At 44.4% G+C, this 24,067-nt stretch overlaps 1 protein-coding gene across 1 annotated transcript in view; it reads right to left on the minus strand.

Moving 5' to 3' along the window:
* Positions 1–24,067, minus strand: part of CASR (calcium sensing receptor) — a 178,502-nt gene that overhangs the window by 33,177 nt on the left and 121,258 nt on the right. Inside the window, exons 4-5 of the mRNA XM_040422857.1 lie at positions 19,027–19,333; positions 8,600–9,418 (exon numbers count right to left, since the gene is read on the minus strand). Of these exons, the coding sequence (XP_040278791.1) occupies positions 8,600–9,418; positions 19,027–19,333 (1,126 nt within the window). The remainder of the gene's footprint in view (positions 1–8,599; positions 9,419–19,026; positions 19,334–24,067) is intronic.

Here is a 24,067-nt window from a genome sequence, read left to right on the forward strand (position 1 = left end):
CCCCAAGATGACACCATAAGATGATGTGGAAACCTACATGGCGATGTATGAGAAGGTGGTCACAAGGGAGAATCTACCCCGAGATCAGTGGGCTGAGGTCGTCGATCCGTTCCTGACATCCGATTCCCAGCGGGTGTATTTCGACTTGCCGGACAATCAAGTGGCCGACTACCAGAAAGTCAAGGGTGAGATTCTGGCAAGACTGGAGGTGAATGTGCTGGTCCAGGCCCAGCGGGTGCATCAGTGGGGGTTTAAGCCAGCTGAGCCTGTGAGACCCCAGTATTATAACTTACTTATTAACCTCTTGCAAAAGTGGCCACAGCCTGACGTGCTGAGCCCCACTGCTATGCTGGACCGTCTGGTGGCTGATATGTTCTGGAGGGCTCTGTCACCCCCTCTCCAGCAATGGATTGGCCAGGTCTCTCCAGGTAATGCTCTCGAGATGGTCGACCTGGTGGAGCGCTATGAGGCTACTCAGAATCTACAGGGGGGGTTCTTTTGGGAGGGGGGTAATCAAAACCCGTAACTCTCCACCCCAAACCCGGCGATTTGGGCCCACCAAACCCACCCGGGATGTACCCCCTGTGGACCCAGCTCCGATAGTCTGCTGACGGTGTCGGGAGCCTGGCCATGTACGAGCTGACTGTCCACATCAGGTGGAACCCATAGACACAAACTATGGCTTCTGTCAGTCGTTATATGCTAGGAAGCTGTGTGCAGTGGGTGCCCCAGAGACACTGAATCACCTGTTCCAGGTGGAGGTGGTAGACACTCCAGCGTAGGCTCTGTTGGACTGGTAAGGGCTCCCCTGGTACGGTCCACTGAGTATACTGGCCGGAAAGTTGGGGTCATGTGTATTCATGGAGACCTAAAAGACCCACCAATCTACACTACAAACTTATAATAGGGAGAGACTTCCCGGGCTTCCCGGCACTGTGGCCTGCTACGAGAGTGACTGATACCCATGAGACAGGGGTAACCCTAGCAGAGTGGCCCGGCTCAGGGGGGAGACCAGAACCCTGGGAACCTGAGTCTAAAGGGCCAGGAGTAGGGGTGACCACCACTTCGGTGGAAGAGGGCGAGACAACCCCGCTAAGTGTGATGGTGGGAGACATGGAGGACTTGCCGCCGAGTCCTGAGCTGGCAGACCTCAATGTCTCCGGGGATAATTTTGGTACCGCCCAACACCGGGACCCAACCCTATCCCGAGCCTGGGAAAATGTATTAATAGTAGATGGTGAACCACAACAACCAGGGGCAGAGTCGGTGTTCCCCCATTTTGTGGTTCATCAGGGTATGTTGTACCGGGTAAACCAGCTGCGAGGTGAATCTATTGAACAGTTGGTGGTGCCCCAGGCTTATCGCAAACTCGTGTTAGAGTTAGTCCACCAGCATGTTCTCGGGGGGCATCTGGGAATACAGAAGACACAGGATCGGATACTACAATGGTTTTACTGGCCCAGTGAGTTTAGGGAGGTGAAAGAATTCTGTAAGTCTTGCCCGACCTTGGTACCTCTCCCGATCATCGAGGTGCCGTTTGAGTGAATCGCTATGGACCTCGTAGGCCCAGTCCCGAAGTCCGCTAGAGGACACCAACACATCTTGGTCGTCCTGGACTACGCCACTCGGTACCCGGAGGCGGTGCCACTGCGACATGCATCGGCGAAGCTTATAGCTAAGGAGCTAATGGAGTATGTAATCAAGATGCAACAGGATAGAGACCGTTTTGCCTCTTGTCAGCGAGCATATGGAGGCCGCTCAGCGAGCCCAGAGTTGGATTTATAATCAGCAGGTTTCTAGCTAGGTGGCAGGGGCCCTTTGAGGTATTCGAGAAAGTTGGATAGGTAACTTACAAGATACACCAGCCAGGGCGGCGGAAGCTGGGGCAGGTGTACCATGTTAATTTACTTAAACCTTGTAAAGATAGGGAGACCTGTACAGAAGACAGCCCACGGCTGGGTTTTTTAGGGGAAGAGGTTCCGACTCCTATGTCTGAGACAAGGGAAGCGGTTGCCACAGTAAAAATTGCTGACAGCCTCTCCTCTAAAGAGGCTCAGGAGACCAGGGAGTTCATTAGTCGGAACACGGATGTGTTCTCGGAACTCCCTGGACGCACTTTCGTAATCCAGCATGAGAGTGTCACTGAGCCTCAGGCAAAAGTCCGGTTAAAGCCATACCGAGTACCCGAGGCTCGGCGAAAAGCCATCTCGGAGGAAGTGCAGCTCATGCTGCGGCTGGACGTCATCGAGGAGTCTAAACGTGAGTGGGCCAGTCCGATAGTCTTAATACCCAAGCCGGATGGGACGTTACAGTTTTGTAACGATTTTCGTAAGCTGAACGAAATATCTAAATTCGATGCATATCCCGTGCCTCGGGTGGATGAGCTTATTGAAAGGTTAGGCCAAGCCAGGTATTTTTCTGTTTTGGACCTCACCAAAGGGTATTGGAAGGTACCCTTGACGGAGGCTGCCAAGGAGAAAACTGCCTTCATCACACCAGAGGGGCTGTACCAATATAAGGTGTTACCCTTTGGCCTGCAGGGCGCCCCTGCCACTTTTCAGCGGCTAATGGATATTGTACTTCGTCCACATTGGCGGTACGCCTCGGCTTACCTTGACGATATTATTATTCACAGTACGGACTGGGAAAGTCACCTGCCCAAAGTACAGGCCGCAGTGGACTCCCTTTGAAAGGCAGGACTAACAGCTAACCCAAAGAAATGTGCGATAGGGTTAGAGGAGACCAAATACCTTGGGTATGTCATTGGGCGCGGAGTCATCAAACCCCAAGTAAATAAAATAGAGGCGATACGGAATTGGCCCCGACCTGTCATTTCTCGGCAACTAAAGTCGTTCCTGGGACTGGTGGGCTATTACATGAGGTTCGTTCCCCATTTTGCCACTTTAGCGGCTCCATTGACAGGGCTCTTAAAGGGACAGAAGTCCGTTATAGTCCGCTGGAATGACCAGGCGGAAGAGGCTTTCTCCGCTTTGAAGTCGGCCCTGTGCGGGTCCCCGGTTTTGGTGACGCCCGACTTCAAGAGGGAATTTGTGGTACAGACCGACGCCTCCGAAGTGGGCCTCAGAGCTGTACTGTCTCAGGAAGTCAACGTGGAAGAGCATCCCGTTGTCTTCCTCAGCCGTAAGCTCACTCCAGCGGAGACCCGGTACAGTAGAGTGCCTGGCCATCAAGTGGGCACTCGAGTCTCTCCACTATTATCTGTTGGGAAGAAAGTTCCGTCTGGTGACCAACCACTCTCCTCTCAAGTGGATGAGCAAGGCCAAGGAGAGGAATGCTCGGGTCACCAGATGGTTCTTGTCCTTGCAAAACTTTAAGTTTACAGTAGAACACAGGGCAGGCCGTTTACAGGGAAACGCGGATGCCCTGTCCCGGGTACACTGGCGTGTGTTCACCCCCTAAGGGTTGAACAAAGGGGAGGGTATGTGACACAGCGAGGGGTTTTGTTTCGGAAGGCAGGTATTTTCCTCCCAACATGGGCGGCTGGGCTGATTTCCAGCCAGGTGAGATCAAATACCGGACCGGAGTTTAAGTGCCGGTCCAGGTTTTGGCAGCACCTGGCTGTCCTTTAACTAGGCAGCTGGGCTCAGAATCAAGGTCTCTGTCTTGGGACCTGAGGCATGGTGCCGTGCTGGAGGCTGAGAGCCGCATGCGGGGAAACAGGCCCCCTAAAGCCTGCTGTGGACTGTTTTGTGCTTTGGACTTTCCTTTGTGTGAACGAACACTAAGACTGAAAATGTTGCTTAGTTTTTTCCTCCTGTGTGAATAAACACTGAAGTTTTGTTTTACAAACTGGTTCCTTGCCTCTGTTCTGCGTCTGCTTACCCTGCCTACCAGAGCGAATCCTCACAATACACAATCATACACTCACTACACAGACACTGTACATACAGTACAGACCAAAAGTTTGGACACACCTTCTCATTCAAAGAGTTTTCTTTATTTTCATGACTATGAAGGCATCAAAACTATGAATTAACACATGTGGAATTATATACATAACAAACAAGTGTGAAACAACTGAAAATATGTCATATTCTAGGTTCTTCAAAGTAGCCACCTTTTGCTTTGATTACTGCTTTGCACACTCTTGGCATTCTCTTGATGAGCTTCAAGAGGTAGTCCCCTGAAATGGTCTTCCAACAGTCTTGAAGGAATTCCCAGAGATGCTTAGCACTTGTTGGCCCTTTTGCCTTCACTCTGCGGTCCAGCTCACCCCAAACCATCTCGATTGGGTTCAGGTCCGGTGACTGTGGAGGCCAGGTCATCTGGCGCAGCACCCCATCACTCTCCTTCATGGTCAAATAGCCCTTACTTTCAAAGTTTTCCCAATTTTTCGGCTGACTGACTGACCTTCATTTCTTAAAGTAATGATGGCCACTCGTTTTTCTTTACTTAGCTGCTTTTTTCTTGCCATAATACAAATTCTAACAGTCTATTCAGTAGGACTATCAGCTGTGTATCCACCTGACTTCTCCTCAACGCCACTGATGGTCCCAACCCCATTTATAAGGCAAGAAATTCCACTTATTAAACCTGACAGGGCACACCTGTGAAGTGAAAACCATTTCAGGGGACTACCTCTTGAAGCTCATCAAGAGAATGCCAAGAGTGTGCAAAGCAGTAATCAAAGCAAAAGGTGGCTACTTTGAAGAACCCAGAATATGACATATTTTCAGTTGTTTCACACTTGTTTGTTATGTATATAATTCCACATGTGTTAATTCATAGTTTTGATGCCTTCATAGTCATGAAAATAAAGAAAACTCTTTGAATGAGAAGGTGTGTCCAAACATTTGGTCTGTACTGTACAATACTGCACACATATATACTGTACATACACTAATTGCACACATATACTCTACATACACACAAATGCGCACACACACTGCCCATACTTATACTGTACATACACACACACACACTCTGTACATACACTCACCGCGCGCACACACACTGCTCATACTTATACTGTACATACACACACACACACTCTGTACATACACTCACCGCGCGCACACACACTGTACATACACACTCTACACACACACTGTACATATACTGCACACACACATTCTGTACATACACTCACCGCGCGCACACACACTCATACTGCAGCAAGGAACAAGGGGCCGTCATTGATGGTTGGTATGAGCCGTCTTTTCAGAAATGTCATGATTGCAGATTGCAGTCTGACACTTCAGCTGTTTAGTATGGCTGTAAAGCCGATCCGGGACGGCTCTTACTGGGAGTAGCCAAAGTGCTGGGTGGGTGGCTTCTCCCCACGTTCCAGGCCGGGTATTGGGAGGCTTATAAAGAGCAGTCAGCATTATCAGGTGGTGTGGATTATCCTGCATCTGACAGTAAAGCTGTGGAGTACTCTGTGCTGAGGACTGCAAACAGGTGTGCAGGCCGCCTGGAAGCCTACCAGTGAGCTTGTCTGTGGCTGAGCATATAGCCGGGTGTGAACTGACACCTAGGATTCCTGGGGACCATTGTTTTGTTTTGCTGTGAACAAGCACAAAGACTGTTATGTTTTGCTGTGTGTGAATAAAACACTGATTCCTTACCTCTATACTGCGTCCGCTAACCTGTCTACCAGAGCAAAACCCCACAATACACACACTGCCCATACATATACTGTATATGCACACACTGCACACACTGTACATACACCACACATACACTGTACATACACCACACACTGTACATACACCACACATACACTGTACATACACCACACACTGTACATACACCACACATACACTGTACATACACCACACATACACTGTACGTACACACACTGCACACACATACACTGTACATACACCACACACACACTGTACGTACACACACATACATACTGTACATACACCACACACTGTACATACACCACACACACACTGTACATACACCACACACTGTACATACACCACACACACACTGTACATACACCACACACTGTACATACACCACACATACACTGTACATACACCACACATACACTGTACATACACCACACACTGTACATACACCACACACTGTACATACACCACACACTGTACATACACCACACACTGTACATACACACACTGCACACACATACATACTGTGCCCATGCACATTGTACACACTGTATATACATACACTTTACACAAATACTCACTGTACACACTGTCCACATATACACTTGAAGTCACGGAGCCGCGGTCTGGCGCACGGCGTGTTCTGAATTTTCTAATTAAAGCGCTGCATCCTGCAGACCTGCATCCGGTAATCAGGAAAGAGCTGGAAGGATTAATAACATCAAGTGAGCAAACCGCTGCCTGCCTCATCCATCTGCAAATTGATATACTGGATAATTGGATCATAATAAATGATATTATTTCTGGGGAAAACACTGAGGATTTCAGAACTTTCCTCCAGACAGCGCTCAGATTACCAAGATGGTGCCAGAAAACATCTCCAGGGATACAGAGAAAATGAAATGTGTGCACCATCCTGAGGACGCCCGGGTCCAGGCCTCAAGAAGGGGGATTCTGATGATAACATGTCTGGGTCGGACTCAGGGGCTGAGATCTATGGGGCCTGGAGGGAAGGGGAGGCCTGCACTGATCTCCTCTCCTTCTTCCTTCTTGAGTTGGAAATAGCCACCACTAGGGGGAGCTCAGTGCAAAGACATTATTATAGCTTCCTATGCAGTGAGCTCCCCCTAGTGGTGGCTTCAGACAGACAGCTTTGTAATATATGACGGGAACCAGATTTATCAGTGTATTTAGAAATATGGTGCATATTACAACACCTGTTCCAGTGGATGAAAACGTTCTGGTACATATCTAAAACATGAAAATCCAGCCCTGATCTATAGCTTCTCACATCTGAGGGTTTGCTACATAGATACATACTCTACTTCCATAGACTGCAAAAAACACAAGATCGTAAAGTTGACGTTTACAGCGTATACAATTGTATCCAATAATTGTATACAGACAATGCTGGAAAATGAAAAAAAAAAAGAAAAAAAAATCTGCACTGGTACACTGTACCAAACTATCAGGACATGGAGAGATTGTATTATTGATGGATTGAGGATTATCTACACTGAATACATTGTAACAAACCATCAACTGTGCAATATTAGGGCAGGTCAGGTATTTTAAGGCTGAGTTCACAAATGACTGATTAGCTGTGGATTTCCGGTTGCAGATTTGGGGATATTTGCAGCATGTCAATTTACAATGCGGATTTGACCCTTTTCAATGTAAAGAATAATGCTGCTAATAATCTGCATCGTTGGTGAGTTTTTTTTCTGCTACAGATTAGAAGCAGAAATGCTAAAAAAATTGCTGCAGAAAATTCACTGCAAATCAGTAACTTGTGAACCCAGCCTTTAAGGCTATGCACACCTTTGGCGACATGTTTGAGCTAAAAATCTTTTTTTTTCTATTGGTCTTTATTAACAATGCTGAACCCTTGTCTTTGTGCAGCCTTGAGCTTCTCTAGTAGCAGGATGTGAATTTTCACTATATTGGGTCAGGCAGGGAGCTGACGGGCTCCTTATCTCTGACATTATAAACACTCATTATAGCTCAGTCCTTATCTTACTGATAAGAATCTGCCTTAAATATGTGTTTATGACCTTTTAGTAATTTAGACATAAGGTTTATTAGATGAACGGCACAAAGTAAAAATAAAAAGTAGGATTCACGCAACAGGAAAAACAATTAACCCTTTGTGACAGAACGGCTCAATATTTTTTTAATAAAGATGAACTGAAAAAAATTATGTTTAGCCTAAAATAAGTAAAATGAAATCATAAAAGAATATTGCCCCGAAGGTGTCCATAGCCTTTAAATGTAGATGACAACAATATTTACTGACAGCAAGCAGAGATCTTGACAATGGCAATAAATTTTAGAGCTGCAGAGCATTTCTTTATACAAGGATTAAAGGGGTTGTCCGAGATACTGATATTGATGGCCTATCATCAGGTTGGTGGGGTTCCAGTCCTGACACCCATGCTGATAAGAGGCCAAGTCACTCGGTGAGCGCTGCAGCCTCTTCCTAGACCATGTGACGTCACATTCATATATGGCCTGTGTATTTATTAACCTAACCCCTTTGCCACAATGAAAGTGCTCATTGCCCATGGCCCTTCCGCTGCGCCCCTCTTGCCCCTACCTGGTGCTGCCTGAGGCAATCGCCTCACCTGGCCTCATTGGTGGTGCGCCCCTGTGTGAAGCTCAGTCTCATTCAAATGAACGGGACTGGGCGGCAATGCCAAGAACTGCCACTGACCAATGCACGGTGCTGTGCTTGGCAAGCTGCAAGGAGGCCACGGCCCTCACCAGAGTCCTGCAGCCTCTTCAAACAGCTGATTGGGGCGGGGGGTGGCTGTGCCAGGAGTTGGACCCCACTGATCAGATATTGATGATCAGATATCATCAATATTCTACTCCTTGAAAATTCCTTTCAACTGTTCTTACATTGGCTCCATTAAAGCTAATGAGATGACCACCATGAGAGAAACACTGGAACATATAGTTGTACAGTAAGTACCTACAACACAGAAAACACCTACCTGCCAGGCTTCCACCTTCTTTATATCTGCACATGACCCATTGGTGAAGAGCCCTTTTCCGGGCGTGCACGTGTATATGTCTTGCAGTGCATGGGCGATGGAGTACACGGCTAAATACACATTATACGATATCCGTAAATGAGTAAAATCCAGGTAGGGCGTCTCCACGCTGGTGATGTTCTCCTGCCCCGTACAAGCTGTGGTGTTACTGTTCTTCTTCAATCCCTCGGGCATGTAACAGTTAAACGTTTCCTCCCAGAATTCTTTGAGAAAACCATTGCTGTTGGACATTTTGGGATGCACTTTGTGCAAAAATTCACGAAACCCAGGAATCCGTCCTGCTCGCAAGGCAAAGCCGATGGTACCTCCAATGACGTGGAAGTACTCCGGGATGGCGATCAGTGAGGAGCTGGCCCAGGCCTCGCTGGCCAGCCAGATGCGCCCTGTGACGTTGCGCTTGACAATCTCCTTGATGAGGGGTTCAAGGTCAGGTCCACTGGAGAAGACAACAATGACTTTAGCTGTCGAGTTCTGGATCATGTTAACCACTTTTTCAATCTCCTCAATGGGTGAATACTGTGAGATGAGCTCACTGAAGTCTATGCAGATGTCTCGTTCTTCTGCTTCTTCTCTAAACTTCTCAATCCCCGGGCGTCCATAGTCATCGTCTGCAGCAATGGTTCCCACCCAATTCCACTGGAAATACTCAATGATGTCGGCCATCGCCGTGGCTTGTTGCTCATCATTGGGCATGGTCCTCAAAAAAGATTTGTACTGATTTTTGTTGCTTAGCAGTCGACTTGAGGAAGCATAACTAACCTGGAAGAGGAGACAAGGACATAACTGAGTGACCTGGTACGTACACTGTGTAGATTCTGTACGCAGAGGAAAAAGGCAGGAACTCAATGACCTGTGAAGGCTTACTCCTTATCAGAAGGATCAGTTATAAAGAGCTGCACCCACATACATTACTTATCCTGTACTGATCCTCAGTTACATCCTGTATTATACTCAAGAGCTGCACTCACTATTCTGCTGGGGCAGTCACTGTGTACATACATTACTTATCCTGTACTGATCCTCAGTTACATCCTGTATTATACTCCAGAGCTGCACTCACTATTCTGCTGGTGCAGTCACTGTGTACATACATTACTTATCCTGTACCGATCCTGAGTTATATCCTGTATTACACTCCAGAGCTGCACTCACTATTCTGCTGATGCAGTCACTGTGTACATACATTACATTACTTATCCTGTACTGATCCTGAGTTACATCCTGTATTATACTCCAGAGCTGCACTCACTATTCTGCTGGTGCAGTCACTGTGTACATACATTACTTATCCTGTACTGATCCTGAGTTACATCCTGTATTATACTCCAGAGCTGCACTCACTATTCTGCTGGTGCAGTCACTGTGTACATACATTACTTATCCTGTACTGATCCTGAGTTACATCCTGTATTATACTCCAGAGCTGCACTCACTATTCTGCTGGTGGAATTACTGTGTACATACTTTACTTATCCTGTACTGATCCTGAGTTACGTACTGTATTATACTCCAGAGCTGCACTCACTATTCTGCTGGTGCAGTCACTGTGTACATACATTACTTATCCTGTACTGATCCTGAGTTACATCCTGTATTATACTCCAGAGCTGCACTCACTATTCTGCTGGTGCAGTCACTGTGTACATACATTACTTATCCTGTACTGATCCTGAGTTACATCCTGTATTATACTCCAGAGCTGCACTCACTATTCTGCTGGTGCAGTCACTGTGTACATACATTACTTTTCCTGTACTGATCCTGAGTTACATCCTGTATTATAATCCAGAGCTGCACTCACTATTCTGCTGTTAGAGTCACTGTGTACACACATTACATTATCAGTATTCGGGGATACTATATCTCCTTATGGCATGAGAAGTCTTATAGTCCAGACAATACTCCTCTGGAATTCGAGGCTATGTAGATGAGCTCTTCACTGTCATACACCCTGTTAATGAATTCTGGGATTATATTGGGGTACTCTGTTCAGGATCCTTATCTCTCGTTCTCTTTCCTGGATTACACCGACTGTTCTGCCCAGCCGGGTTTGAGAATCATTACAGATTACGTCTTCCTCAGTTTTGGTAGAAGATTAGTGTGGTTATAGCACCATCTAGCGGTGTTAAGTTGTATTACACTTTGTTTTTCCTGTTACAAAGACTACTGCATTGTGGGTGGTGCAAAGCATTGTGGGACTGCAAAGCATTTTGGGAAAGAGAAGCCTCCAATCACCAGGACACACCAGCAGAGCTTTCCTGTTGCCTATCTCCTTCTCATATTCCACCATCCTTGTAAAATCATATCTGGTGAGAGATCTACCTTTGTTTTGGGGATATTATGTTATGCAGAGCTGTTCAGTCAGTTGTAATTGTTATTCAGGGAGTTGTTTCTACTGTTAGGTAGACATGTAATCCTATGTATAGGCAGCCATTTTACCATTTGCTTTCACTGTCAATGCAAATGTTATAGTACATGCTATACTATACTTTATACTTATACTTGCTATTTGTATTCTTGTAGTTTTACCAAACAATCCTGTTTTGCCAATAAACAAGTAAGACTACAAAGAACAGTCCTCCTATTTGGAAGACAGGAATGGTTTATGTCAGACTGAACACTTTGTGAACCTGTATGAAGACAGATGCTAGTCACCAGCGACAGTGGATCTGACTATAGGGAGCCGCCATCACACATGCAGTTCTCCGTACAAGATTGCAGCGGCTGCCATATAGTCACAAGAAGTGAGAGTGCAGCCCCAAGCAAGTGCAGCACGATCCAGACCACGCTGAAGTTGATTACTACCTAGACTGAGTCCGCACAGAGACATTAAGCAGCCAGCAAAAGGCACACAATGTCCACTAGCCAGGCATCATCCTACAGGACCAGGTCTCGAGCAAGCTGCTCTAGAAAGTCCTCAATAAAAGAAAAGGCTGTTCTTGCCTGTGCAGAAGCTGAGGCTGCATGGTCTTCCTTTACTGCACAATAGATGCAACTAAAGAAAGAGAGTGTCAAAGGAAAAAGAGAGAGCATGCCTGCAAGCATCACTGGAAGAAGAGACAGCATGCCTGCAAGCGTCACTGGAAAAAGAGACAGCATTTCTGCAAGCGTCACTGGAAAAACTTGCCGCAGAGAAAGAGGCGGCAGCCGCAGTAGCCGAAGCAGAGTTCCTAGAAGCCTTTGAGTTCCCCGAATCCAAAAAACACAGCGCAGCGCGTCTCAGAATACATCCATAAGCATCCCAAGACAGATGACAACTATGATCCAGTATATCAGCCAGCCTCTACAGATCCTACTTTGAACCACAGTACCTCAAGCAAGACGGTATGCGACAAAACGATGCTGACCACAACTACCGCCCTACAGAACAGTCTTCTCAAGAAGAGAACAAACTCAAAAGATCTTAAAAAAGAATGCCCCCTGCACAAGAAACCATATCCTCTACTAAAATGCAGAGCCTTTAGGGAGAAGTCTTTAGAGAACTGCAAAGAATTCTTCAAAGAAAACATCTGCTTTAGGTGCTGCGCTACAACATCGCACTTCGCCAGGAGCTGTATGGCCAGTGTGACATGCACAGAATGCGGTAGCACAGAACACAACACGGCTTTACACCCTGGACCAACTTCTCAGGTATCATCCCAAGCAGGGGAGCATGACGGGAAGCAGATAGACACTGACATAGATACCCAAGTAGTCACTTCTCACTGTACAGAAATCTGTAAAGGACTCGCAGGGGGGAAGTCCTGCTCAAAAATCTGCCTTGTCAGAGTTTATCCGGTCGGCCACTGAGATGAGGCGATCAAGGTATATGCAATCTTAGATGATCAAAGCAACCGGTCTTTAGCTAAATCCGCCCTCTTCGACACCTTCAGTATCGTAGTATCGTTCTCCCTACTCATTAAGGACATGTGCAGGTACTGTTGAGACGGCGGGGAGGAAAGTAAGTGGGTACAAGTTGGAGTCTATAGATAGTCAGACCTGCTTGTCTCTGCCAACCATACTGGAGTGCAATCACATACCTGACAACCGATCTGAGATACCTACACCAGAGGTGACAACATACCACCCCCACCTGAGGCGTATAGCTCACCTGATACCGGAACTGGACCCAGAATCCCCGATAGTCTTACTCCTTGGAAGAGACATACTACGAGTTCACAAGGCTAGAGAACAGATTAACGGTCCCCAGAACGCTCCATACGCCCAGAGACTTGACCTATAAGAGACGTCTGTCTAGGAGGAGCACACAAGCCGACCTCAGTCAACAGTATGCTTACCAATACACTTGAAAAAGGATGTCCTTCCGTATTCCAGCCATGTCAGAGCAGTTTCCTGATAAAAGAATTGCCACACAGAGCTACCGTGCCTTGTCCTTTCGCAGATCCCTCCTGTGAAGACCACGCCTGCGATGGTGAGCAAGATCACTTAAGGTGCACAGTTTTCCACAGGACAAAAGAAGACAATGGGTTTGCAATATCCATAGAAGACAGGCTGTTCTTGAAAATCATGGATCAAGGAATAGTAAAAGACAAGTCAAAAAGCTGGGTCACACCTTTACCGTTTAAACCCCGAAGAGAACGTTTACCTAACAACAAAGAACTTTTCTACAGACGATTTATTTCCCTGAAACATAAACTTCAGAGGACACCAGAGACGAGAGAACATCTCTTTAACTTCATGGAGAGAATATTCCAGAACAACCATGCAGAATGGCTCCCACTCTCCAAGACTCCGAGGAGTGTTGGTACTTACCCAAATTCAGCTTGTATCATCCTAAAAAACCAGGGCAGATACGAGTAGTATTCGACTCGAGCGCCACGTGGAAGCGTCTCACTAAATGATGTCTTACTGTCTGGTCCAGACCTCAACAACAGACTTCTAGAGGTACTTCTGCGCTTCCGCAGAGATTCCGTAGCATTTATGGCCGACATACAACAGATGTGCCACTGCTTCCTTGTCAAGGAAGAACACAGAAAATACTTGAGGTTCTTCTGGTATCGTAACAACGACTCAATGAAGACATTGTAGAGTACCGTGCACATCTTCGGAAACAGTCCTTCCCCTGCAGTCGCTATCTACGGTCTCAGGCATTCAGCCCGAGAGGGTGAGGCAAAGTATGGGTCAGATTTCAGATCCTTTGTGGGAAAAGATTTCTACATGGACGACTGCTTGAAATCCACACCCACGAACGAGACCGCAATCAGTCTCCTGAAAAGGGCTCAAGAAATGCTCGCTCTATCTAATTTATGGTTGCACAAAATCGCCTCCAACAGCCGTGAGTTAATGAAGGCCTTCTCACCCCAAGACCATTCAAGTGATCTAAAGGACTTGGATCTTAGCACCGACTCCCTTCCCATGCAGCGGATGGGAAGGCAGATACATTCACCTTTCAAATCAGCAAGGAAGAAAAGCCCTTTCCACGTAGAAGAGTTCTGTCCATCATAAACAGCTTATATGATCCTCTGGGATTCGTAGAGCCTGTTACTATCCAAGGCAAAATGATGTTAAGAGACTTCACCACAGAGACGTCTGATTGGGATGACCCGCTTCCCGTGGACAAAAAGGACCTGTGGACAGGTTGGGAGAAGTCTCTTGACGCTTTGACCAGCCTTCACGTGGCACGACCCTATGCTCCCGTGCTATCAACTGAAGTCAGGATGCAAAGACTGTATATCTCCTGCGATGCTTCAGTCAAGGCAATTGCAGCGATAGCATACCTAAAGACCATATATGTCAACCCTATGCCATATAGGGTTTGTTATGAGCCGATCCAAACTGGCGCCACTCCGCGAAAACAAGATTCCCAGACTGGAGCTCTGCACTGCTGTGCTGGCAGTGGAGTTGGCTGAACTTATAACAACAGGAATGAACCTGGAAATTGAGGAAGTCGAGCTTTACATGGACAGCAAGATATTCCTAGGATATATTTGCAACTAAACCAGATGCTTTTAGGTCTATGTCAGCAATCGGGTGCTATGGATCAGGAGATCCACTTGTCCTAAACAGTGGCTACACAGCATAATCGTGCCTACGTGCCTACACAGCATAATCCTGCAGACCACGCGACTAGATCCGTCGCACCAAGCCACCTTAAGGACACAACATGGTTTACGGGTCCTGCATTCCTGTACCGTCCAACGTCTTGCAGCATCAGATCCGACACGTTCGAATTGGTAGACTCAGATGTCCGACCTGAAGTATCTGTTCTACGTATGGTGACTTCGGACCAGCAACTTAAATCTCATCGTTTCAAGAGGTTCTCCACCTGGATGTCGCTCGTTCGTGCTATGGCCTGTCTAGTTCATATAGCTCAGTCTTGCAAAGGTTGGCATCACTGCAAACGCCTTTACCTCGGTTAATTTAGAAAAGGGCAAAAACATAATAATTCGCATTATACAACATGAATGTTATGCTAAGGAAATAGACTACCTTAGCAAAGGTCAAACAGTCTCCAAGGATAGCGCTTTGAAGAAGCTTGATCCCATCATTGACCAAAATGGGTAGATATAAATAGGAGGCCGTCTTTGAGAAGCCAAAGTGGAATTCGTGGAGAAATATCCTGTAATAATTCCCGGACATCATCACGTCACGACCCTGCTTGTGCGACATCACCACGTTCAAGTGAAACACCAGCGCCGATTGTTTACTGAAGGGAATCTACGAGCTGCCGGACTATGGATAGTTGGAGCAAAGAGGTGTGTGAGCAAGTTCATCTTCAACTGCGTTACCTGTCGCAAACTTCATGGCATGTTCCAGAACCCAAAGATGGCCAGTCTCCATGGCACACGAGAGGCAGTCACGCCAGTGCAAAGCGCTGGGCGGTCATGTTTACAGTGATCGAATCCATGGATACTTCAAGTTTTATGAACGCACTTTGACGGTTTATTGCCATTAGAGCGCCCGTGAAGCATATTCGTTCGGACAGAGGCACAAATTTTGTTGGAGCAGTGAAAGAACTTCAAATTCCTTCCAACTTGGACACTGCCAAGGTGGAAAGATACTTAAATGAACAAGGATGCACCTGCACCTTTATTCCGCCTCATTCTACTTACATGGGCGGCGTCTGGGAAAGGATGATAGAGATAGCAAGGAAAATCTTGAATTCAATCTTCTTGCAAGTGGGGAGTACAAGACTCACACAATCACACATGAAAGTTTGACCAGATTCTTGGCAGAAGTCTCAGCCATCATGAATGCAAGACCGTTGACTACCCTTTCCAGGGACCCTGAAGATTTGACTATCCTAACTCCTGCCATGTTACTCACACAGAAGACCAGCACCCCGAATGCTCCTCTTGGAGAATTTAATGACAAAGACCTCTAAAGACGACAATGGAGGCAGGTGAAAAGTCTTTCTAATGTCTTCTGGGACAGGTGGAGGAAGCAGTATATTTCCACCTTGCAATCAAGAAGGAAGTGGCAAACTAACAAGCTGAACATCAGACCTGGGGAGGTCGTGCTCGTGAAAGACAGCCAGTCGCACTGGAATGAGTGACCACTGGGCCTCATCACCAACACATTCCCAAGCAAGGATGGGAGCGTACGTAAGGCCGAGATCAAGATTTGGAAGTTTGGCGAGTGTAAGCTATTCCTCAGGCCATTAACGAAGCTTGTTTTATTGTTTTCACCTGAGGGATCTAGTGGTGGCATCTGTTGATGCCAGACGGGGAGTGTTCTGCCCAGCAGAGTTTAAGAATCATTACAGATTACCTCTTCCTCAGTTTTGGTATTTCTATAGTGATTAGTGTGGTTATAGCACCATCTAGCGGTGATAAGTTGTATTACACTTTGTTTTTCCTGTTACAAAGACTACTGTATTGTGGGTGGTGCAAAGCATTGTGGGAGTGCAAAGCATTCTGGGAAAGAGAAGCCTCCAGTCACCAGGACACATCCGCAGAGCTGTCCTGTTGCCTATCTCCTTCTCAAACTCCACCATCCTTGTAAAAGCATATCGGTTGAGAGATCTACCTTTGTTTCAGGGACATTATGTTATGCAGAGCTGTTCAGTCAGTTGTAATTGTTATTCAGGGAGTTGTTTCTACTGTTAGCTAGACATGTAATCCTATGTATAGGCAGCCATTTTACCATATGCTTTCACTGTCAATGCAATTGTTATAGTACATGCTATGCTATACTTTATACTTGCTATTTGTATTCTTGTAGTTTTACCAAACAATCCTGTTTTGCCGATCAAATACTCCTCCTGTTTTACCAATAAACAAGTTAGACTACAAAAAACAGTCCTCTTATTTGGAAAACAGGAATGGTTTATGCTGAATGTCAGACTGCGCAGTGTGTGAACGTGTATGAAGACCGAACACCGACAGCCCATTGATATGAATAGACTCTGTGTAATAAAAAATAGTGGTAGGTTGTGGTGGCTCACTAGCAAGTAGTTAAGGTATGGTGCTGCAAGCTCATATAGAGGGAATCACCCCACCCTCTTTTAAAGGCAAATGTAGTAATAGAATAATGAGCGAGCACTCATACACTTGGCAACCAGATTGACGTATGCAGAAAATATTTATTATATCCCCATAAAATACAAGTAATAAAATTTATAAGAACAATGTAGCAATAATATACAACATTACAGTCACATATATTGTGGTAGATATGATCGATACTATATTCATATGACTCAATAGTGTCGATAAATTCAATAATATATATCACACCAAAAAACTTTCAAGTATCTGCTGTTATTTGGGAAAGAGGGGGTATTATCTTCTAGCGCTCTATCCCAATTTGGGAAACTGAATGTCACTGAAAATGTTGTAGGTGTATTCACTGGGAGCGCAACATGTCCATAAAGTGTCCACAGGAATCCTGATAATGTGAAAAGTCTCTTATAGCATATCCTTTTAAGCTCGATATGAGTTTTGGATTGAAGAAAACTTTAAATCGATGTTTGGCTTACCGTCTAGCGTCTGTTGTCTCCCTATTGCTTCAATGGAGCTTTAAATATTTGCCGGCTTATTCAGTCGCTCCATACAGCAAGCTGGTTTAAATTTCGCGGGAGTTCCAAAGATCGCGGGAGTTGCCACTCTGTTCCGCAATTTCCTTTGGTGCAGCTTTCGACGATGAGAATAGTTAATCCTTTTACTGTAGAGATTTTCTTCTGTATGGCCATACAGTATTATCGGAGGCTTTTTAATGCAGGTACATCACTTGTTTCACCATACGCGTTACGGGTAGATTCACTCTCCCTTCCTCAGTGGTCCCTTGAGGAAGGGAGAGTGAATCTACCCGTGTGGCTGGGAGACATTAGGGAGACAGCAGACGCTAGACGGTAAGCCAAATATCGATTTAAAGTTTTCTTCAATCCAAAGCTCATATCGAGCTTAAAAGGGTATGCTATAAGAGACTTTTCACATTATCAGGATTCCTGTGGACACTTTATGGACATGTTGCGCTCCCAGTGAATACACCTACAACATTTTCAGTGACATTCAGTTTCCCAAATTGGGATAGAGCGCTAGAAGATAATACCCCCTCTTTCCCAAATAACAGCAGATACTTGAAAGTTTTTTGGAGTGATATATATTATTGAATTTATCGACACTATTGAGTCATATGAATATAGTATCGATCATATCTACTACAATATATGTGACTGTAATGTTGTATATTATTGCTACATTGTTCTTATAAATTTTATTACTTGTATTTTATGGGGATTTAATAAATATTTTCTGCATATGTCAATCTGGTTGCCAAGTGTATGAGTGCTCGCTCATTATTCTATTACTACATTAGACTCTGTGTAATGCTTAATTTCCCTTGTGGTGGTGGTGGCGCTGTAGGGAAACTGAACACTTACAGTCAAGTTTTCCTACACAGATTCGGATCACTGGTGGTCACAGCAGGGGGCACTTTTTAACCAACATATTAACAAGTCTCTTCTAAAAGGTACGAGCAGAGGACCTCCAACTTTTTATTGTATCTGTGACTGTTTTCTAAAGCCAACAAAATTCCCATAGACCCTAAATGGTGTAAAAATGTTTTTTAACGTGAGCCCTGTCACTGCCTAGCCACCGGGAGCCATGTGCGTCCTTTACAGAACTTCACAGATAAAATATTCATGGAAACTTTACGTGAACTACCTATGGAGCTGTAAGTCATTTTCTTCTCCATTCACAACTAAAGCAAATAAAATCCTGCTAGCTGTTTTTGGAATGTGGTTTAGCTCCACCTCTCTGTGAGTCATGTGACCTAGTAGCTAAGCTCCCACAATGCACTGCTCACTTAGCTTTCAGTGTGACCAGAGAATACAACAATTGGATGTTTGATATTTTGATGATGTAAATGTGTTACATTGTATTCATGACGTCCTCCTACACTATTTCACCCCCCCCTCTTCTCACCTGAGGTATATGGAAAAGTCCCAGCAGATTGGCTACTGCGGTAGATATTCCGGAGCCGGTGGCGCCCACCACAGCGATGGTGGAGGGCATATGTTCTGAACAGTTACAGAAGTCATCCAGATTGAGGGAGTCGATCTTGTTCTGGGCCACGAAGCTGAGTGTGGCCTCCAGCGCCTTGGACACGGTGTTACAGGTGTCAAAGATCCGATAGCCTAGTGTTATATTCGGTAACAGGGCGGTGGAGTTGTTAATTTCTTCGATTGCGAATATCATGGCCTGTAACCATCGGAACCCGCGGAAGTTGTATCTGCAAAAGGGAAAATCCGAGGACAAAGCGAGCATGAGTGACAATATTCTGCTTGTTATTAATCACAGCCACTTTGGTGAGGAGCCAGCGCGAGCTTCCACACAGGGCATCGGCAGGCAGGACAAGCATTGTCCCCGGCCCCAGAGGAAGCAGCTCCATCGCCCACTTCTTTCCTGAACAGTTTTATTTCTGTCACAATCCGGATGTATTATCATGATCACTGAGGTCAGACAGAAGCAGTAAATAGTCAGCCACAAAATGAAAGCGGCTCTGTCACCAGGATCAACCCTATTGAACCAGACATACTGTATGGTAGTAGTAATAAAAATGGCTGGCTCACAGTAATTTGCACACAATTCCACCATTGAATATATAACACAATACATTAAAAACACAATTCATATCGTCCATTTCATGAACAAGTCCCTTTAAATGCGGAGCTCATGCATGTATCAAAAAACAAAAAGTTAAAAAAAAGAACACGGTTTCCTTATTTGTTTCTTCACTCTGGGCGTGTGGTTAGTGGTATTAGTTATTATTTAATTGCATTCACACAGTTCTATTAATTAGTTATAAACTTGCAAAACGTCCTCACGATCTGTTATATTATTTGAATGCTCAATGCCAGTTCTCAATTAGCTCATTCCTTATGCACATGAATCAGCTAATTAAGAACTGGCATTGCACATTCAAACAATATAACAGATCGTAAGGACGCTTTGCAAGTTTATAACTAATTAATAGAACTGTGTGAATGCAATTAAATAATAACTAATATCACTAAACACACGCCCAGAGTGAAGAAACAAATAAGGAAACTATGTTTTTATTTTTTGATACATCCATGAGCTCCGCATTTAAAGGGACCTTGTTCATGAAATGGATGAGGGGTGGTTAGTGGGCTGGGCTCCAGGGTAACTGGTGAGCTTCCTCTACCATATTGGTAATTTTGCAAAATACTGTGTGGTAGGGTTGATAATGCTGATTAAAATTATAGCTTTCTATTGTCTGTATGTTAAATAGCTGCTAAGATATCTGCATTCATGATCATTTGGAGCACCAGGAGGTGGGGCTGAATCCTTTGAGCACTGCTGTGTAACACCACCTGTGCTCTGCACACTCCCCCCTCCTCTTGACTGACAAGGCTAGACATGCTGAGTGCAGAGCTCTGTCCTAGCATCTACATATCATATCACTATGTACTATAGCTTCACCACACTGAGATCTGCTCAGAAAACAAATCTACATATTACTGTTTTATTCACAGACACAATATATCATTATAAAGACACCAGTAATGTGTGATACCTTATAAGTATAGGGAAGACATGCTGAGGGCAGAGCTGTGTCCGAGCATCTACATATCACATACTCTATGTACTATAGCTTCACCACACTGAGATCTGCTCAGAAAGCTAATCTACATATCACTGCTTTATTCACAGACACAATATATGATTATACAGACACCAGTAATGTGTGATACCTTATAAGTATAGGAAAGACATGCTGAGGGCAGAGCTGTGTCCTAGCATCTACATATCATATCACTATGTACTATAGCTTCACCACACTGAGATCTGCTCAGAAAGCTCATCTACATATTACTGCTTTATTCACAGACACAATATATGATTATACAGACACCAGTAATATGTGATACCTTATAAGTATAGGAAAGACAGGCTGAGGGCAGAGCTCTGTCCTAGCATCTACATATCATATACACTATGTACTATAGCTTCACCACACTGAGATCTGCTCAGAAAGCTCATCTACATATCACTGCTTTATTCACAGACACAATATATGATTATACAGACACCAGTAATATGTGATACCTTATAAGTATAGGAAAGACATGCTGAGGGCAGAGCTGTGTCCTAGCATCTACATATCATATCACTATGTACTATAGCTTCACCACACTGAGATCTGCTCAGAAAGCTCATCTACATATCACTGCTTTATTCACAGACACAATATATGATTATACAGACACCAGTAATGTGTGATACCTTATAAGTATAGGAAAGACATGCTGAGGGCAGAGCTGTGTCCTAGCATCTACATATCATATCACTATGTACTATAGCTTCACCACACTGAGATCTGCTCAGAAAGCTCATCTACATATTACTGCTTTATTCACAGACACAATATATGATTATACAGACACCAGTAATATGTGATACCTTATAAGTATAGGAAAGACAGGCTGAGGGCAGAGCTCTGTCCTAGCATCTACATATCATATACACTATGTACTATAGCTTCACCATACTGAGATCTGCTCAGAAAGCTTATCTACATATTACTGCTTTATTCACAGACACAATATATGATTATACAGACACCAGTAATATGTGATACCTTATAAGTATAGGAAAGACATGCTGAGGGCAGAGCTGTGTCCTAGCATCTACATATCATATCACTATGTACTATAGCTTCACCACACTGAGATCTGCTCAGAAAGCTAATCTACATATTACTGCTTTATTCACAGACACAATATATGATTATAAAGACACCAGTAATGTGATACCTTATAAGTATAGGAAAGACATGCTGAGGGCAGAGCTGTGTCCTAGCATGTACATATCATATATTCTATGTACTGTAGCTTTACCACATATCACTGCTTTATTCACAGATACAATATATGGTTATAAAGACGCCAGTAATGTGTGAAAGCTTATAAGCATAGAAAAAAACGATCTACCCCATGTGTTAATGCTATAGCTTGGTAGTAAGTCTTTTGTTTTGCATGTAGAGATCCTAGGTTTGAATCCTGGGAGAGACTTCCAGTTTTTTCCTTCAGGTATTTTTTTCTTCCACATTTAACCCATAATAAAAGTCTATATCCTTATCATATTGAGAATAATTTTTTTAGACTTAGAAAGCTAATAAATATTACTGGTTTCTTTATAATCATATACTGTGGTGTGTTTGTGAATAAACCAGTAATAGGTTTTAGGTTTCTTCTATGTGCATGGCAGACCACTTACCACCAAGCTATATCATTACCACAGAGAGGTATGTCTGGTCTATGCTTAGAAGCTGACACACGTTACTGGTGTCTGTATAATCATATATTGTGTCTGTGAATAAAGCAGTGATATGTAGATGAGCTTTCTGAGCAGATCTCAGTGTGGTGAAGCTATAGTACATAGTGTATATGATATGTAGATGAGCTTTCTGAGCAGATCTCAGTGTGGTGAAGCTATAGTACATAGAGTATATGACATGTAGATGAGCTTTCTGAGCAGATCTCAGTGTGGTGAAGCTATAGTACATAGAGTATATGATATGTAGATGAGCTTTCTGAGCAGATCTCAGTGTGGTGAAGCTATAGTACATAGAGTATATGATATGTAGATGAGCTTTCTGAGCAGATCTCAGTGTGGTGAAGCTATAGTACATAGAGTATATGATATGTAGATGAGCTTTCTGAGCAGATCTCAGTGTGGTGAAGCTATAGTACATAGAGTATATGATATGTAGATGCTAGGACACAGCTCTGCCCTCAGAATGTCTAGTCCTGTCAATCAAGGGGAGGGGGAGTGTGCACAGCACAGGGGGTGTTACAAAGCAGTGCTCCAAGGATTCAACCCCGCCTCCTGGTGCTCCAATTGCTCATTTGCATATGAATAAAACAAAAGAGTTATCTGTAGCTGTTCAGCATTCAGACAATAGAAAGGGATAATTTTAATCAGCATGATGAGCCCCACCAGGCAGTAAGCCTGGTTTAATAGGGTCGATCCTGGTGACAGAGCCGCTTTAAAGGGATTTTCCATGATTAAAGGGTGTGCTCACATATCTGTAGAGCGTTCTTAAAAATGTGCCCCTATCACTTTAAATCCGCAGCAAACAATACGCATTGATTACAAATGTAGTAAACAATAACTTGATACTTGATCTTTTGATGAACTAATGTTTTGCTGTATCAGTTAAAAACTTGCAACATTTGTATCATTCATGGTGACATCATTCCTTTAGTCATGTGACTCAGTGCTTAAGGGATTGGCCGATGTGACCATATGACTGACATGTGACCAATGGACTTGATGTCAAAGAATTCTTCACACAACACCAGGGGTCCTGAAAAAAGTAATATTTAGTGTTGCCTGACTATAGAAAGAAGCATTTAAAGGGACGTATGGTATCTGCCCTATGTACTACCACACCACACGGATACTACAACTACCCCCGCACTCCCTATTCTGCAGGACCGGTGGCACTTTCCTGCTGCAGATGTGATTCATCGACTTTTTCAATGCCGTGCGGCCACTGGAAGGGGAAGTGACACGTCAGCCACATATGATTGGCTACATGTCACTTCATTTTAGTTGAGGAATATTACTATGGCACACATGTTTCCGCTGGGAGTTGTAGTGTAACAAGTTCATCTCCCCGCTTCATGTCCCGACACATTTTTTTTGTTTTAAGCACGCACGCCTTTAATACTTTCTCCGGTTAATTAATGTTTGCATATTTTTTTGGGTGATACATGGGGATTTATTTGTATTTTTTTTTTAATCTTTTATATTTTTTTATGTTGTGCTTTGATTTTTTTATACACAGGAGATTGTGGGAAAAAAGTTTCTCATTGTTTCTATCTCTTTTTAATTGAGCAAAGTGCATCTAAGCCTTTTTCAAGTTGTGTCATTTTATATAGGTGTTATATCATTTAAAGTTGTGGGGGCAGGGCTAGCAATGGCAGATTACAAC

The sequence above is a fragment of the Bufo bufo genome, chromosome 3 (assembly GCF_905171765.1).
Source record: "Bufo bufo chromosome 3, aBufBuf1.1, whole genome shotgun sequence".
In the NCBI taxonomy this organism is placed as follows: Eukaryota; Metazoa; Chordata; class Amphibia; order Anura; family Bufonidae; genus Bufo; species Bufo bufo.